This window comes from Cynoglossus semilaevis, chromosome 13 (genome assembly GCF_000523025.1).
Source record: "Cynoglossus semilaevis isolate Cse_v1.0 chromosome 13, Cse_v1.0, whole genome shotgun sequence".
In the NCBI taxonomy this organism is placed as follows: domain Eukaryota; kingdom Metazoa; phylum Chordata; class Actinopteri; order Pleuronectiformes; family Cynoglossidae; genus Cynoglossus; species Cynoglossus semilaevis.
This window is the reverse complement of record NC_024319.1, coordinates 3,128,221-3,146,244: the sequence shown is the minus strand read 5'-3', so window position 1 is coordinate 3,146,244 and position 18,024 is coordinate 3,128,221. Positions and strand designations below refer to the sequence as shown.

Below are 18,024 nucleotides of genomic sequence, written 5' to 3'. Positions count from 1 at the left end.
AACTCTTCCGTGGTGATCTCCCGGAGGTGCGATGTTGCCGCAGCATCTGTGTCCGTCAAAGCCATTAGTGCGTTGTTGCTGCAAAGAGGAGCTTGGTTGTTGAGCCACCAGCTCACCAGGGACAGGAAACAGATGACTCTGCTCTGTATGTCTCTGTAGATGCCATCACGAGGTCGAGCACCGGACGCCGCGCAAACCGAGTTGTCGTCTCCCGTGATGTGGCCGTAGAGCAGTGGACTGAGTTTGCCTGTAATTGCCAAAGCCTTTCGAGGTGAAATCTCTCTCAGCCGGTGCAGCCCACAGACCCGGCCTCCGTCACTCCCAACTTTTCCACCTGTCAGTAGCACAGACTCGACACCAGCCAACAGGAAGCGGAGAGACTCGCTGTCCGCGAGTTTGACCTGACGGGTGAACCTGGCCTTCACCTGTGAGACTATTTGACACATGGAGGCTTTGATGAAACTCTTGGTGAAGAAGTCACAGATTTTAATCTTCACTCGACCCAGCAGTTTGTGCTTCTGCTCCTGAGGGTCAACATCTGGGTCAGGTTTCTCCTGGAAACACATGACTTCACTGACAGACTGAGCGATGTCGTCCGCAGCACATTGGTTCTCCAGAGATGACACCTCCTCCAGCAGCTGATACTCTGTGTCTGCAACGTTGTCCAGAATCGGTTCGATGATCTGAGCTGCTTTGTCAGTGATGATGTCCTGGACCGACTGTGCGCTCTGGTCTGAAGACACCGCTCCTTTCCTGGACTGACTCTGTGTCACTGAACTGTAGAATTTCTTCATCTTTCCGCCACACGTCTTCAGGATTTTGCACACGGAACAGATCATGGCGTTGAGTTTGCATGGAGGAGTAACTCGAGCTTTAGCTACCGGGGCCTGCACATAGTGTCCGATCTCCGTCGCAATTAGTTCCACGAGTTTGTCGGTGCTGGGAGCAGGAACCGATTCAACTGCCAGGACTTCGGCAAAGCTGCAGGCAAACGATTCATTCAGACTGTCCCGCAACCGCTCTATGGAAACGCCCTCCTTCATTTTTTTGGACCAGACACCGGAGACGTTACTCAGGATGTTCAGCAGCATGTGCGCCACCCGGTGTTTGGTGTTGCTGTCGGATGAGCCCAACTCGACCAATCTCCACTGGTCAGGAGTCAAATATTTGACACAAGATTCGATATGTGGACGAATGGTCTGGACCGACTTTGCAGTCAGGTCACAGGTGTCCGTGCTCTTCATTAGCGTGGAGTCTGAGGTCGCCGACTTCTTCTTTGGTGTGTTCTGGATGTCAGCTTCCATGATGTAACATCGCCGCCTGATTATCTTCCTTCAACTGACCTTAAAAATACCCATATATTTATATGTTGACATCGAGGTAGTACAGAAGTACTGAAGATGTTACTGTACCTTTCTCATGACAACATTGACATCGAGGTAGTACTCTGTACAGAAGTACTGAAGATGTTACTGTAACTGTAACTGTCATAATCATCATGTTCCCTTTGAGTCCTTTCATGTTCTTGTCAATTTTTCACATCCAGAACTGAGGTTTGAAACCACTCACTCTGTTGTGTCAAACTCAGATTCACACTGGGCCTCTCTCCAGATCTGTAATAGGGAAACAAACTTTAGTTTTGCATCAACATTAAATCTGGAACAACCAAAGCTTAATATTATAAACTTAAAAATTAAATTTGAAATAAAACTCACATCAGTGGTATTTCTTTCTTATTATGTCTCTTCCTTTTAATGTCAACCTTTTTTTTTTTCTCAGGCCAACAATACTACAAATCCTGCCAGGGGTTCTGATCTTGTGGACCAAATACAATTACACATCGGTCCAGATTTGGCCCCCAGGCCTGAGTTTGATCCCTTCATTATTCCGCTACGTTATTCATCTGAAGTACAATCTGCCCGGTATAAACGAAAGCTTTTTAAATATCAAAAAAAAAAAAAAAACCCGCTAAGTTATTCATCTGAAGTACAATTTGCCCTTTTTAAATATATATATAAAAACAGAAACTAAACAAATAGGCTATACTGTATGTAAAAGTAAAAAACCAAAAAAACACCGTACAATTATAATTAGCGGCTAAAGGTGGCTAAAGGTTAGCCAAGGCTAAAGCCAATACTGACACAAGTGAGTCACAGAGACAGGACGTTCTGTGTAATAAAACATTTATTGTTGGCTAATAACAGATCACATGTAATAGCTATTACAGTTGAGAAAACAGACGACCCGGCTGTTTCACTAGCATTCGTTTCAAAACAAGAGAAAAGTGATCAAACATCAAAAATAAGAGTAAAACTGTCGATTAAAAAAAACATATGTCTGAAGTTTTCTACACACTTTTTTTTTCAACATTTTTGGCAAAGTGCTGCATTTTTCCAGTAAACTATACCAAACAAAAGAAAGAAGTCTAACACTTGGTGAAAAGTACAAAAACATTCTTCACACACACTTTTTTTTTTAAATAAAACAACAGAAGAAGAAAAAAAAAGAAGAGGTTTTGCTACATCATTCTGTCTGGTTTTGTTGAGACGGTCCAAAGTCTGTACACAGACCGAGCAGGCGAGTGGTGCATAGTTGGTTTTTGAAGCCTGTTTGTGTTTCCATCCATTTATTCTGTCCGATGAGGACGCTAATAACGAAATAACAACGAAAAAGTTCAAGTTCTTCATTGATGCATTGTCTTTACAACTGCTACGGCTGAACCTGGAAGGCACATGATCCACAAATTTCAAGGCATTGAAAAAAAAAAACAACAACATAACTTTATAAATCCCTGTTCGCTTGATGACGAGAAAAATACAAGAAAGTCTCTGGACAGCAGGGGGAGACAGATCACATCTCCACTCATCCCTTTTTGTCTATGATCGTCCAAAGCTCTTTAACAGAGAAAGGAAACATTCGAGAATTAAATAATAAATACACCAGAGAGGGAGCCATGTCCAATATTGGGACATGAATTATTTACAGTGAACCAAACGTCATGTTGACTCTAAATAATGCTAATAAGGCTTAGCCACCGCCACTGCCACCGCACTGCAACACAGACTGCATTTATACTGCAGGTCAGGAGGTTTTACCACGTTCAGAAAATGTCCGTGTTTCTGGATGTGAAGTGAAAACAATAACTGCTATCCTTGAACAACGTGACTGTAGCAGCAGCTACAGTAAAAGCTAACAACAACAAAAATGTACCCCATCCTGTTTCGCTAAAGTAGCTGCTAACAACAAACCAGCCATGGTATCTGCCATTGTGTGACTTGCAGCACTTGGCTAACTTGCCATTAGCTGTTAGCTTCTGAAATAGCTACAGAGGCCACCAACATCAACGGTTGTTGCTACATTGTCCCAGGTGTGGACAGCGGGAGTATGTGTGGGGGAAAAAACAAAACACAATTTTAGTATTTTGGCAGTGTGGTGACTTGGCTTTGCCTGTTGAAAAAAAAACAAAAAAAACAAACAAAACTCTGCTACTGATATCAGAGCTGCAACGCCAAGTTAGTAAGTTTAACAAGTAAGGAAAATAACTAACTATAACTCAAACTAGTAGAAACTTAAAGGTAACCATTACTTTTTGGTTTAACTATTTTTAACAGGTTAGGAAAATGTAACTTATTTTAACATTACAAACAGAACAGTTAAGAAGAATAACCATGTCATAGGTACACATTTGAAAAAACTACATTAATTATATAATGTACACATTTAAAGAACAAGTTTCATCTCTGTCTGGATGGACTTCCAACAGTCCACTGAGGGTTCAGTTTTCACAGTCCTGTGGCCAAGATTTGTTTCAGAGAAATGAAAACTAAGTCAATTATTTCCCATGAAGTTTATCATGAAGCAGAGCAGAAAAAAAAAAACATCAGCTGTCAAAATAAATCTGCATTTTTTTTACTAAAGAGTAAAGGTGATTGGTTGTGACCCTGAGAAGTGGACTGCAGATTTACTTAAAAAGAAAAGAAAAAACTTTTAAAAACAAGAAATGGACATTATTTTCCATTTCCTGTTGTTCCACACTTTTTTTTCTGTGACACTTTGACTGACTCTACAACCATGCAACACAGCATCATCACATGAACCACACACAGATACTTCATACTGATATGTAATCTCTTTTTTCTTTTCAAAAATATTTTGGAATTTTTTTTTAAAATACATTTTCTTTTAACATTATTCTATTCTCAAAGCTACCGTTAAAACAAGGCGTTAGTGATATTCAACCCAGTATTTTTTTTAGTCTTTTTTTGTATAAAGAACATGTGAAAACTACTGAATTATTCAAACAGAGACAGGTGTTCCAGCAGTGACATCGGAAGGACGAGAACGACAACAAAGAGGAGACGTGACATTTGACAAAAAAACACAACAAAGAGGAGACGTGACATTTGACCATGAGGAGGTACAAAGGGATGAGGAAGAGGATAAAAACAGCAGGAAATGGGATGTGGTGAATCTACTGACTGAACTGCAGTTTATGTATTTATAAACAGAATGAGATTTACTGTCAGATAACAGTGTGTAGCTAAGGCTAAGCTAGCCAGTGTAGCTCCTTAACTGCATGAACTACCGCAGTTTATGTATTTATAAACAGAGTGTAGCTCCTTAACTGCATGAACTACAGCCGTAGCTAACATCCAAATGTACCAAAACCGTAAACTTCTTGACAATCAGCGGTCAACGACGACTCAGCGCCACCTGTATGGATGCTAACAGGTGGTGCGAGTGGCTGTTGACGGTTTTCATCTCCCGTGGTCAGTGCTGCTAACCTGCCTCTGAGTAAAGTGACCTACAGTAATGATTCTACACAAGAAGAAGAAACTAAGAAAAAGATGAGGGAGAGGAGGTCATGTGACCGCTCGTCCTCACTGTGATTAGACATAAAAAAAGAAGGTGGATGGCAGGGTCACTCCTCAATATCGACAAGAGGGAGAAGTGAAGAGGAGGAGGAGCTAAACTGACCTCACCGCCAATAAAAAGACAGATATCTCTTTGAACCATTTTCCCTCTTTCACCTAATAATGTTTTCAGGACAGCTTCGATGTCTGAGTGAAGGCTAAACGGGTGCTGGTGAAAGCCTGGACCTGAGTTAGCGATCCACGTCGATGAAGGTGTCACGGCAGCGTCCCTCAGAAGTTGAGGTGCCTCTGGCTCGGCTGGTGCAGGTGCACCGTGCTGGCCTTAGGGGGGCGCAGCAGGTTGAGGCGCCGCAGGGCGTTACGAGAGAGTGGTTGGGAGCGTTGGGTGGCACCACCTGGTCGCTGATGTAGGAGGCTGACCCGGGTGGAGAACGCTGCAGCGTAGCAGGCTGCCTGAAGGCTGGAGTGACGCTGAACAATAGCCACCTCAGGCCTACAGGGGGCGACAAGGACAAAGTTGGAAAAAATTAATTTCATGGTCAAAGACGATTCGCAGATAATCTTGGTACTGTCAGTTATTTTTGGTACTCATTTGTACACATAGTTAATGGTACTGCAGGTAACAAACGAACCCTTACACCTAGTACTAGTTCCTTTTGTTTACCTGTGCCGGGGTCCATCCAGGGGGCGCCTTGTCTTCTCCTTCCCAGCCGCAGTTGGAGCTGCAGCGGAGAGAAACTCCAGCTCGTGGTCGAAGGAGCACTGCAGGGGGTCGAGGGGGAGTCGCGGTGGGCTGTGGTGGGCGTAGACGGACATGCTGGGGTGTTCAATCAGCAGGTTCTCCAGAGGACTGGTCTCCAGGAGGACGGGCTGGCTGCTGCGGCCGGTGAAGCACGGTGGAGGTGTGACAAACCAGCTTTCCTCCAGAGAGCAGGACTCCAACCGCAGGAACCCGCCGTCTTCCTCTAACACATCATCATCATCGTCGTCGTCGTTATCGCCATCGACCTCATCCTCTTCAACGCCACCATCTGGATCAGTGTCTGCCGTGGAGTTGAGGGAGGTGCAGGAGGCGTAGCGGGTTGGGGAGTTGGTCAATGTTGAGGGGACAATCACCAGGTCGTCGTCGTCGTCGTCCTCCTCCTCATCTTCACGACCACCAGTGGATCCAGACAGACCATCACCACACTGACTGGAGCAGGCTTCAGCTGCAGGGACAGAAAAGAACACGTGTAAATATGAATAAATAAAGAGTGATTTATCCAGAGAAGTAAATCATTCTCCGTCTGAAAAACTGTTTCACAGCAGTTGTTGATCCACTGCCAACGTCACATTTGTTATTTTCTGATTTCCCAGTTTGAAACCTTTTTTTTAAGATTTACCTCAGTCACACAAACTGGCCACACGAGGCAGCAGTGGACCAGCAACTCCTCTGTTCCAGGTGGCAATATTCTATATCCATTTTGTGTTTGTCTAACACACCTTTAAGTTGCCAATATTTCCCCCTTGTGGCTAGAAGATAGAACTGCTACCCCTTAGACTTCACTATTTGTCCTAGAACTTGTGTGTCTATGTCCGTGTGCAGTTCACTCTAGACTGACTCACCCAGGTAGTTCACCAGGATCCAGTCTTCGTCCTCTTCCTCGTTCTCTTTGCTACTGCCACCTGGTGGAGCACGTTGTCTCAGCTCTTCCACATCGTCCCCGAACAGAGCGCTGGCGAACCTCTGGAACATCCTCACTGAAGACGGAGACTGGCTGTGGAGCTGGGCTGACGAGGCTAGGCTGATGTGCTGTGAGCCGCACGTTTGGTCATCAGCTGCGGGGCGCTGAAACGATGATGTTGAAGTGCATGAAAGAGGCGGAGCCACAAATCATCTGAGGGACAGTGGAAGCAGGACCACGACTGAATCCTGCAAGGAGACAAAATCGGGGGCCGTGGATTAATAATACTAAATTAATGATACACAAACGGTTACAGTTATACGAGAAATGCTCAAATGTTAGTCTGAATTGTTAGAAATGAGGGTGAAAATGCCAAAAAACAATGAGAGATGATCACCGCAGGGTAAAAAAAATATACACATAGAAAAGACAGAAAAATCAGATAAGATGACGTTTAGACAAAACAGTACGATACTCTTTTGTTCAGTATAAAAGAATCAGATCTTCCGACCTGTGAATCATCGTGACCCTGTTTCAGATGTTAATCTGTGTCGTGACAGACAATTAGACAAACAAGGAGTCCACTCCTTGTGTTGTTTTTTTTTTTTTTTACAGACACACAGACAGATCGTGTTTAGCGAATACACACACACACACACAGACTAACAAGTGTAGTAACAAAGTACAGCCAGCGTCAGCGGCTCCCCGCCGCTGCTCCGTGCTCAAGGAGCTCAGTCTACAGCAGCTCTGTGTCCACTCTTTACCAAGACTCTCATCAACACCGCAAAACTGACACGAGGGTCGAGGCCTCTGTAGCACAAGAGCTAGCTAATCTAATTAATTATAAAGTAAATGTTGTTTGTTTATTATAAGTGTTGGTCTATGACATGTAAAACATTTGACATCAATAAATAAAAATCAGGTGCAAAAAAATAAAGGTTAACATTTACCTCGCAATACTTTTCACTATTATGTCCATATATTCAATTTTTTAATTTGCTAACATTGGCTGAAGCTAATCAAAGCTAGATTAGATTAGCACACAGTAGCGAAACCTAAACAAAACCAACTGAATTGAAATTTAAACCCAGGATAAACAAAAGTCGACCCAGTAACTGTTAGAGATAAGTGTTCAAGTGTCCCGCCCCGGCACGATTCACCGTAATCTGAACCGTCAGCGCTTGAGTTCACTATAAAAACTCAAAAGTCCGACCCTCAAAAATGGTCCACAAACTCCCTTAGCTGTGGTGCGTTTACTGACCAACCGAAGTTGTTTAACTCTTAAGAAAAAAAAGGAAAGAGAGAAAGAGGAGAGGTGAAAACACAGGACAGACATTTGCTGCCCCAACGAACGATTTATATAGAAAGATTTATTAGCCTTTAACTATTAATAACTTGCTGCACCTCTAACGTCTGCGTTAACTCACACACGCACCCAATACCGGTTACTATGGGCGTCATAATCACAACAGTAATTATTCAAAACAATCGACGTTTTTTGTTTTGAACGTCAGTTAAACAAGTTCGTGATGATTAATAAATATATTCCATTAAGGTATAATTAATAAAAAGGTTGTGTCACTTTAACAATAACATTATATCACGTATTATTTTTAGAAAGCAAACTATTGCTGGTTATTTTCGGAGTCAATAACTTGTGGTTATGTAAGCGACTATTCCGGGGGAGTCGAGTTTGTTCGTCCGTAGCTCTGCCAAAGGATAAAATGGACTGGTGATCAAAAGTTTTTACTAAATTTAAAAAACATAATACCGTGTTGACCATAGCAACATCTGAACAACAACCCGTAAACGCAACACCGTGTAGTTCAAGTACCGGGAACTCGAGCAACCCAAGCCACTTTAGAAAAAAGGTTAGACAGCGAGAACTCTTGATCATTTTACACGAAAATCGATTATTGATATTATTCTTCAAAAGGTTGAAGATTAATCTTCTTTTGTAACTAATGGAGATATCGGCTAAGTCCATTTGGACCAATGCGTTTTGTGTAATGTAAAGATAAAACCTCAAAAACCTCACGAAAACAGCCGAATCTAAGAATACATTTAGAATACGTTTTTGTTTTAAATAATCCATCCACTGATATCAATTGTAGTTTTAAAATCACAACTGATATTTCATAAAATCTAATCTAGTCATTTTTCATGCGATTAATCGATTTAATTCCGCTAAACAATGTAAATGGAACTGTCGACGTCGCACAGAAAAACGTCAACAACAGCGATTGAAGAACATCTCCCGTGTTTTTCTCTTAACTAAACGGTCTAGATCTTTATGTATAATGGCTCCTATTTATGCTGGTTCTATAACAAAGTGTAATATTTAGACACATGTAACTCGAGCATCCGAACCCGCTCCAGGGGAAGAGCAAACAAGAGCCGTCTCTGTCTGTGGATTACAAATATAGAAATATATGTCTATATAATGTTAAACCAATCGACTGCCTTTTTAAACTTGACAATCCATCAATAACCCAGTAAGAACAAAATGTCCCAGCAATGCCGTTTTAAATTTACATGTACGCTTCGACCACAGCACAACCCGCTTCGGTAAATGGCAAAAAAAAACAAAACAAAAGCGATCAGTTATATGACTACAACACAAAAAAATTGTATGTATATATATATATTAACATTTTTTTAATCTTTCATTCTACCCGCTTAAAAACGAGTCCGTGCTGTAACGGTGCTAACCTTACAGAGATGTAACTTAAGCAGCTGAACCTCGTTTAGAAAAGTCATAAATAATAATCTGTCATGGATTTATTGCTAAATGTTAACCCCTATCGAAATTCTACTTCGTCATTTACATGCTCTCTAGACCAATTTATCATACGGCTGTGGAATTATAATATTTAAGTTATTGTTAGTTATGTTATTAACAAGTCTGTGATAACAATGTCCCATCAGCCCAGTGTGAAACTTCAGGTCAGCAAGTCAGCGTCGCAACAGAACTAGCTTTGGAAAACGGTCAAAACAACTATCGATTAGACATTTTACACCTTAAATGAGAGTTATCTAAAATATTCTAAATCGTAGATGTAAAATGTGGACTAATGTATCAATCGGCTAAACTTGTGTGCACTAATGTGGTGAATTAACGAGTCTTGAAAAGGAACACAGCTGCGATAAAGACAAAGTGAGCAATGACAAAGGGAAGAAGAGGAGGGTGTAACTCTACACTCGCAGCAGAGAACCCCGGAGCAACGTTCAACATTGTCAACACTTTATAAATCCCGAGTTTTCTTTTTTTTTCTTTGTTTTACAACTTAAAGCTAATGCTTGATCGTTAACTGTTGTAAAACAACAAGGAAGATGTAAGTCGACTCTTGCTGATTCGACGTTAACACGAACCACAAATATACAAGTGGTATTAAAAAAAAAAAAGTTTGAAGAAAATTATTGATCAGAGCGATTAAATTAAGCCCCTGAACTCGCGAGGGCTCGTGCCATTCCGTCTATGACACGAAAATAAAGCCTGGTCCGAGCTCAGAGAAAACAAAGAGCTCACTCACCTGCAGCAGGAAAAATCCGTCACTGTGAGGTAGAAATTTTAGATTTGGTAAAAACATGAACACCTGCGGTTTCTTCACGGAAGAAATAAAAACATTTACGTATATAATTATATATATATCAACCTTAAATGGGTAAAAACTACGCGGGAGTGTGAGCTTGTTTCCTCCTCGCTGCTTGCTCTTTGTTGTTGTTGTCCAACAGCTGATCGAAGTGACGTAGTAAGGAGGAGAGCGAATCAGCCAGGGGCGGGCTAAAGAAGAAGCTGTAGCCAATCAGTATGGGAGAATAAGGCAATCACTAACCCACGTGACAGCCACTCTTACTCCTTTAAGGGCATGACTGGGCAAAGACCAGAAGGGAAAAAAACAAGATTATAAAGACATTACGTAAACTACAGATGTACTTCCGTGTTGACCCTCAACACTTCCTGTTTTCAGACGTCTACTGCCCTACATATTTTTTTCTTTATTTTCTTTTTAGATTATGTAATTTGTGACATGTACATAAAATATTAGATAACAAAAACGAAATGAAGAGAAAATAAACCAAAAGTTTTCAGAATATTAAAATATATTGAATTTAAAAACATAGCAGCTCCACCTATGAAATATGTAGTACATTTCCAGAAGTAAAACATTTAACCATATGAAAACAAAAATAATCATAGCACGATTAAAAAATAATAATAATAAAAATAACAGAGTATTGCCAATAATAAAAGAATGAATAATAATATTAAACCCAAAGAACTAAACTAACCTAAAATAACAACAAACTGCGGCTCACTCACAGCGATAGCAACAATGGCTTAAGTTTGGCCAAAAGATAATTCAGTGCCAGGCAACAATGGTTAATGTTTTGCCAGAGTTAGTAACAAACACACACAAACAAACAGTACAATTCCATGTGGGAAAACACGGTTATAAAAGTGTGGACACGGTGACACCTTGTTCCGACACATTTTTCCACCGTGGAATAAAAACAAGGTCAGAAAAAGAGGTTTTCACTTCATAACACTGATAAGACGTTCTTCGCTGTTTTACTCACTGTTACATCACTGCAGTGACGCACTTAAACCAAGGTAAACATTTTTTTAAGACTAATTATATTCAGGGGAAAAAAAACAGTCAAAGTCTGGGATGTTTCAATTATATGTTTACTGAGCAAAGTCCATGTAAAAATCAGTCATTTCAGAAGGTAAAAGTGGATCAACAACTGCTGTGACGGTGAGCTAAAATCAGTCTCTTTGGTCTGGGAACTATTGACTGCTGTGTGGAAAAGTGGGTTGTGTACAAACTTTTCTTTCCCGTGAGTTTCAACAGATGAAGCTGGAAAAAACACGCCACATGTCAAAACAGTAACAATTCCATGTGGCTTGCAGCTGTTGTTTTTTTTTTAGATTTGAAAATCTAGAAAAAGAAATGTGAAAAGAGAAACGTGTCTCATGTTTTTTTCTTCTTAAAATCTGTGTTTGAGCTCCTTCTTGTCGCCTAGTTATTTAAGCCTACCACCATCCAGGGGTGTAAACATGTGGGCGTGGCCTGTTGGACTTTCTCCAAGGATGATTTTAAACAGCAGTGTGCTGTGCGTTTGTAAAAAAAAACATCCTGTTTGACTGCATTACAGGTTCAACTGACTCAAACCCTGGTCTGTCGCTACAGTAGAGCAGAGTTACATCATGAGGCTAAAAGTTGAACTCAACATTAACAGGATGTCAGGGCTTCAGCTTGGTCAGATAATTAGCTGAAATGAGGTGAAAATAGTTTTCAGTCCAGTTCTGTCCAAGTACTGATAACCCTGCTGACCTCAACCGTACCGTCAGTCACATGACTACCGGCTGTTGACCCCAGCTGCAGTAACAGGTCATGTCAGTAAGACGTATAGGAGGCGGGGTTTGTATCTGCATCGTAAACATGTAGGAATATGAACCAGTAACACACTGACCTCTGCCTGTCTCTGTCTCTAACACACACACACACACTCAAACAGATACTTGACAGTTACTGCTGTCAAGACACTGCTATTTGACAGTTACTGCTGTCAAGACACTGCAGCTGTGACCAGACTGTCTGATTCTCCACCACCAAAGTCCATGAGATTTAAGACTCGGTCAGACCTTTGACTGACGGAGCCTGGGAACGACTGGGACTTTTTTGTTCCTCCTTCACCAGGTTCCTCATTTAGAATCCAATGACCTGACCTTTAAACCTTAGACCCCAGAGACTTGGTTTGACGTTCAAAGATTTCAGTGACTTGACCCCTGACTCTGTGGGGACTTGACTTAACTTGGACTTTAACTTGTTTTTGTTTGTTTTTTTGAGACTTTGACTAAGACTGCGAGTCGATCTTAGCGGTGGTGGATTGACTTTTAGACAAGGAGCAGTTAAAGTAAAATGAGTGGAGTCTACAGCTGCTACTCTGCCCAAGCCCCGCCTCCTGGTCTGTTAAACTCAGCTGATGCAACTCTGAACAGGGATGACACAGTTCCAGGCCCTGTTGTCAAACCTGGTCCCTGGTCCTTTTTAGGACTGTTATGGTCCCAACTCGGGTCTGGACCCCGTGTTGTAGAAACTCAGCTCCTGTCTCAGGTTCAAATTCTTGCTGTTAAACATCTATTCAAATGGGGAAGTCCATAGAGACGATCAGTGGTTTTATCTCACAGAGAACCAGATGTTGATCCACTGCTGACTCAATCTCTAAGGTCAACGTTCCCTCGTCCAGATTTAGTGTGGTTATTTATTTACAAACTTAAACAACACGTTAGTGCCTGAAGTCTGTTTTCCCTTGTGTCCATGGTGACAGTTGCGGGTTCACTGAGCCCCACCGTTGATGTCACCCGTTGGTTCTAACAGTAGGGGGTGCTCACAGTGTGGTCAGCACAACCTTTTTGTACATTCTAAAAACATCAAGCTGACCTTTAACTGTTCCATTTGTGTTGTATTTGTTACTCAGTGTCTGTTCTGGTAGATGCTGTGTTTACATTCAGATCCACTGAGTCAAGAACAACTCAGTGGTTTTAAGTATGAGTCAGAGAGACAGTGTGCAAACGGTTTCACCGTTAACTAAGTAAAATACCAGGAAACAACACTCACGTTCCTGCAGTTAGGATCCGATATCTCTGACCTGTAGCTTTGAACGTGTCTGTAAAAGTAAACCTGCAGACTGTCACTTAAAAATAGCAGAAAAACAGTCAGGTAACATTAGCACCCAGGTAATAAATTCCTAGGATTTAAGTTTTTTTTTTATTTATTAGACAAACATTACTAACAGGAAACTGATGTTTGTAAACAATTCACTCTCAAACACCAAAGTCCATGAGCTAAAATTAGTGATTTTAGCTCATGGCTAACATAGCTGTTGTTGTTTCAACACTGCCTCCTGTGGCCTGTTTGCATTAATGCGAACAAAGATTTTAAAACTGAAGCTACAAAACATGTTAAACTTTGTGTTGCAGTGATATCAAATTGCTGAATTTTCTCAACTGACATAAAAGTTATTTAGTTTCCAACAATCTACAAAGAGAATTTGTTTATTGTTTATTTACTCATGTCCACGTATGTTACAATTAGCAACTTGCAGTTGCACAGACGTTGCACATTGTTAGGTATAATCAGCACCTAACCATAACCAGCATGTAAATGTTGTTTATTCCATGCAGGAATATATGAGCTGAGATCACTGTTTTCTTTTGTTGGTTTTTTTTTAAATCCAGACAGATTTGATTTGGATGTTTATCTGCTGCAGGTTGAAATTTGGTAACAGAAGTCCACACACTGACCTCAGGTGACATTTATACAGCAGTAAAAATAAAGCAGATGGGCTGGAGTTGAGTAACCGCCAACACTGGCTAAGAGTGTCCTGGAAATGACCTGGGTGGGAGCTGCAGGACTCAGGTAACCCTGCACGGGTCCAGAACTGCTACAAGAACTGGTTTTCAAAAGTTTACAACTTGATTCAACGTTTTTATTGGTTGGTCAGAGTCCAACACATTTCTAAATGAACTTCCTGGTATATTTCTTTTAAATCACTGCACTAAGTCTACAGTATCACTAAAATATATAACGTTAGCTACAACAGTCCTGGAATAGACATAAAGAGAAAAAGAAATGAACAGGTCACATTTTTGTTCTTTGTTCATTGATTTTTTTTTTATTGATTTCTTCCTCAACTAAAATCTGTTCATTGATTTTCTTTTTATTGATTTCTTCCTCAACTAAAATTTGACTTAAGTTGAAAAACTTTGGGGGTAAATATTGATATTTGGTAACAAAAGCTTCTGTTTGGATTAACTTTTTTTCAGGAAACTTAGTTTCCAGGAAAGCCAGTGTGTCTCCTCGTCTGCTCTGCGTGTTGCTCGGCTGACGAGGTCACCAAGTTCAAGTTTTATCAAAATCCTTCACCTGATCTGACACTGAGCCTCCGTCCGTGTCTCCTGTCTTTGATTCATCAGCTGTTTTCTGAGGACACCACAGCTGTGAGAGATATGATCCACACAGAGGAACTGGATTAGTAGAACGACTGGTAAAACCAGTGTCGGCTGTGATCTGTCATAACTGTTATAATAATGTTGCTCTGACAAACACGCAGGGTCTTCAACGCAGACACACGTCCATCATGTCAACTGGTTTTAATGTGTTCGTCAGTGAGTACCAGATATTCACAACAATAAAAAGAACTGTTCATGGTTACAGTTACAGTTCTCACATTCAGTTCCTGGTACTGGTTGCTGTGGTAGAAGCACACCTAGTTTCTATGATCTATCACAGGAGCTAAGTTATTCATTCTCACATCACTGTGTGATGTAACTAAAGTGTAATAAAGTAAGAATTTAGTGAATTATTTGAAAAGTGAAACAGATCAGTTTGACACCTCGAGGCTTCAGATCAGATTCACTTCATATTAAGTTCATATTTGCTTGTTATTAAACAAAATTACAAAACAAACGTTGCCTCATTGAGCTTTAGAGTTTTGATACGAGAATTTAAATTACATGAAAAACATTGACATTAGAAGCTAACGGAGGAATGTGTTAGTATAATGCCAAAAGAGATGAAAAGACGGCAGTGTGATTTAAATTATTTTAGAAAAACATCGGGCTCATGAACCTGCTGCAGGTGAAGATTCAGGTCGATACGTACTGAGCATGTGCAGACAATCGTGAGCATCACCAGTAAAAAAAATGGTTGATATAAATCCAAATTCTCCACAGTTAATCCATAGCAGCACTCTGATTGGCTGTGATGCTCCGATGACATCACCTCAGGATCCTTTGGTGCTCCTGATCATGGTCTCCATCATCTTCCACTCTTCTGGAGTCACCTGACACACAAACACACCACATGAAACCACAGCCACGGTGAGGAGCGTCGACCACACAAGCACAAGTTCAGGAACCGCAGGAACGTGTTCTGCAGGGTTCTGCGGTTCCGTTCTGTGAGTGTAGTACAGTGAATGTCTCTCACCCTCCGCAGCTCTGGTTCCGTTCTGTGAGTGAATGTCTCTCACCCTCCGCAGCTCGTTGAACTCTCCTGCCATCGACACGTATTCTCCTCCGTCCAAACGGATCACCTTAAAACAAAAATCACACAATCAAACTGATCCAGGATCTGGGTCTGGCCTGTCGAGAAAAACTCAGCATAAACTTACAGCTCCAGACATCCAGGTGGCGTAGTTGCTGCTAATGTACGCCGCCAGATTGGCAACCTCCTCCGGTTTGCCCAGACGACCTGTCGGGATTCGATCAATCATGGCTTTTTCAAATCTACCAGTGGGGTCCAATCGACTGAAGGCACCCTGAACACAACACAGACGAGCTGATGAAGAGACGTGTGGACGAAAAAGGACAAGGAAGAACGAAGGAGACACCAACCTTGGTTCTGATTGGTCCAGGTTGGATGATGTTGAACCTGTGGCCATAGCGCCCCCACTCTGCAGCCAGAGACCTGACAAACATAAAGAGTCATTCGAGTTCATATTAAGCTGCGGTTGGATCAGAACTCAGAGGTGATGAAATCCTCAGGACTGACTTGTAGAGCGCCTCCACTCCAGCCTTGGCCGATGCACTCGGAACAACGAAACCAGACCCGGACTCGGCGTAAATGGTAGTGATGGCGAGAAAGGAGGCGCCTGTTAAATGTAGATGAAGAAGCAGAGTGTAAATTCATCCTTGTTCCCACTGAGTCTGGATGTGGATCGGACTTTGACCTTTCTGGTTCTGGATCAGTCTCTTCCCCAGCTCCAGGGTGACGTAGGCAGTTCCGTTCAGGACGATGTCGGTGATGCTCTTCCAGCCGTTTGGAGACAGACGTTCTGACGGACAGACAAAGTTTCCCGCTGCGTTGTTGATGATGATCTAAACCAATCAGAGTACACGACAGCATGATGTCACACGTTATTTCACAGATTACACCAGAACAGTGTGGGGGGAGGTAGGTTACATCTGGAAGTCCAGTCAGACTCTCCATCATGTCCACGCAGCCTGAGACGGCCTGAGGATCTTTGACGTCACACTGAACCACGTGGACCTGAAGACAGAACAAGGCAGGTTTTGGTTCAAACTCTGGTTCAGATTTCAGTCCCAGCTTTGGTCCTGATTATGTTTGTGGATCTGGTTGAATACCTTGTTCCCCGTCTGGCTGCTGATCTCCTCAGCAGTCTTCTGAAGAACGTCCAGCTTCCTGAACAAACAGACACAGACGACTGTTATGAACCTGAACCCGAACACCAGTTCCTGTTGACAGAATCTCAGTGACCTCTGACCTGCTGGCGATGACACACACAGCTCCCAGCTGTGACAGGGTGGTGGTCATGGCTCGGCCCAGTCCAGTGCCTCCTCCGGTGATGAAGGCCACTCGGTCTTTGAAGGTTCCTGGAGGCAACATGGCATCTTCAACTGGTGCAAAGAACGTGGACTTAGAAGCAGAACCAGACTGAAGAGCAGCAGAATGGTGGATCCAGGACTGGAAGGAGGAAACAGGGATACTTTGACTCTCATGGACAGACTCTGAGGTCTTGTTTTACTACAACAAACTTTTGTCGTAAAAAACGATTTAAAAGAATGAAATAATCGACTTTTTAGAGGTTAAAGTTGTAAAAAACGATTTAAAAGGATGAAATAATCGACTTTTTAGAGGTTAACTAAACCTCACTTTAAAAGTAAACTGTATTGTATTGTATTGTGACTTTAAACGCAATATAACATCGGCTATATATACTGTATATTGTGTGAATTTGGTTCTTGACATTTCACCTACTTTTCTTTTAAAACTACAACAGCGCCCTCGGGTGTTCAGTACAGAGAACTCGGTGGATACATTTACATTCAAATTACAATTTCAGTCTGACACAGGTAAAAAAAGCTGCTGAAGTCACTTTTATTAGCTTAGCTTGTTTTCAGTCTGACAGAAAAAAAAGCTACTGAAGTCACTTTTATTAGCTTAGCTTGTTTTTTAGCCTTTAAAAATATTACAGAGAAACCAGTCACTCACACGGACTCCTGTCAGAACTCCCGCTCCTCTGCGAAACGCCGCCATGTTGGATCCGGATCTGTCACCCCGACCTGAATTTTACCAAGATCTCTGCAGGGGTAGGCGGTACCGACGTCACCAGCAACTGTAAGTGGAGCCACTCCACAAACAGTTCAGGCCACTGATGTGTGTTTCACTCGTCAAAAACGAATAACTGCTTTCTGTACGGAGTTCTTCCCATTCCTAACACAGCGTAGAAAACGAGGAATTAATTGAAGTGTGGATGGTAGTCTGTGACTTTTGTGAATGTTTAAAGCTGACCCTAAAAACGCTAAACTGGAATGGATACGAAATAAATACATTTTATCGTTCGTTCTCAATGACGCTTGGTAGCCACCCCCATGTCCCTCAACATGGTTCAGTCCAGAGTGTGGCGATGACCACGTGGTACAGTGGTGCGTCTAACACGCCACTACGTCACAAAAA

At 41.9% G+C, this 18,024-nt stretch overlaps 2 protein-coding genes and 1 long non-coding RNA gene across 4 annotated transcripts; 1 reads left to right on the top strand and 2 right to left on the bottom strand.

The window, feature by feature from the left end:
* Positions 1 to 4,589: 4,589 nt before the first annotated feature.
* tp53inp1 (tumor protein p53 inducible nuclear protein 1) lies at positions 4,590 to 10,294 on the bottom strand. Of its 2 annotated transcripts, none has more exons than XM_008322887.2 (4): positions 10,195 to 10,294; positions 6,480 to 6,786; positions 5,539 to 6,082; positions 4,590 to 5,367 (listed from the first exon to the last, which is right to left on the bottom strand). In XM_008322887.2, exons 2-4 carry the CDS (start codon positions 6,607 to 6,609, stop codon positions 5,145 to 5,147), a joined length of 897 nt encoding a protein of 298 aa, XP_008321109.1. In that variant the 5' UTR covers positions 6,610 to 6,786; positions 10,195 to 10,294; the 3' UTR covers positions 4,590 to 5,144. The 2 variants fall into 2 exon arrangements, with proteins under 2 accessions (XP_008321109.1, XP_008321108.1); XM_008322886.2 differs by having other exon boundaries at positions 10,072 to 10,285.
* A 3,952-nt stretch (positions 10,295 to 14,246) lies between these two features.
* decr1 (2,4-dienoyl CoA reductase 1, mitochondrial) lies at positions 14,247 to 17,876 on the bottom strand. The gene is made up of 10 exons (XM_008322888.3): positions 17,560 to 17,876; positions 16,832 to 17,031; positions 16,692 to 16,749; positions 16,510 to 16,596; positions 16,277 to 16,424; positions 16,099 to 16,198; positions 15,942 to 16,014; positions 15,719 to 15,865; positions 15,578 to 15,640; positions 14,247 to 15,391 (listed from the first exon to the last, which is right to left on the bottom strand). Exons 1-10 carry the CDS (start codon positions 17,602 to 17,604, stop codon positions 15,332 to 15,334), a joined length of 981 nt encoding a protein of 326 aa, XP_008321110.1. The 5' UTR covers positions 17,605 to 17,876; the 3' UTR covers positions 14,247 to 15,331.
* LOC112487988 (uncharacterized) lies at positions 17,020 to 17,417 on the top strand. The gene is made up of 2 exons (XR_003051633.1): positions 17,020 to 17,152; positions 17,205 to 17,417. It is a non-coding gene; the product is annotated as an uncharacterized LOC112487988 (long non-coding RNA).
* Positions 17,877 to 18,024: the final 148 nt, after the last annotated feature.

What these genes read in the sequence shown, in the direction of transcription:
- decr1 (XM_008322888.3), bottom strand. Translation starts at nt 17,604, where the DNA reads ATGGCGGCGTTTCGCAGAGGAGCGGGAGTTCTGACAGGAGTCCGT. An exon ending in GTCTGACTGGACTTCCAGAT is followed by an intron (nt 16,425 to 16,509) that starts GTAACCTACCTC and finishes TGATTGGTTTAG; the next exon opens with ATCATCATCAACAACGCAGC. An exon ending in CTGGACCAATCAGAACCAAG is followed by an intron (nt 15,866 to 15,941) that starts GTTGGTGTCTCC and finishes TGTTGTGTTCAG; the next exon opens with GGTGCCTTCAGTCGATTGGA.
- tp53inp1 (XM_008322887.2), bottom strand. Translation starts at nt 6,609, where the DNA reads ATGTTCCAGAGGTTCGCCAGCGCTCTGTTCGGGGACGATGTGGAAGAG. An exon ending in GATCCTGGTGAACTACCTGG is followed by an intron (nt 6,083 to 6,479) that starts GTGAGTCAGTCT and finishes CTGTCCCTGCAG; the next exon opens with CTGAAGCCTGCTCCAGTCAG. An exon ending in CTGGATGGACCCCGGCACAG is followed by an intron (nt 5,368 to 5,538) that starts GTAAACAAAAGG and finishes CGCCCCCTGTAG; the next exon opens with GCCTGAGGTGGCTATTGTTC.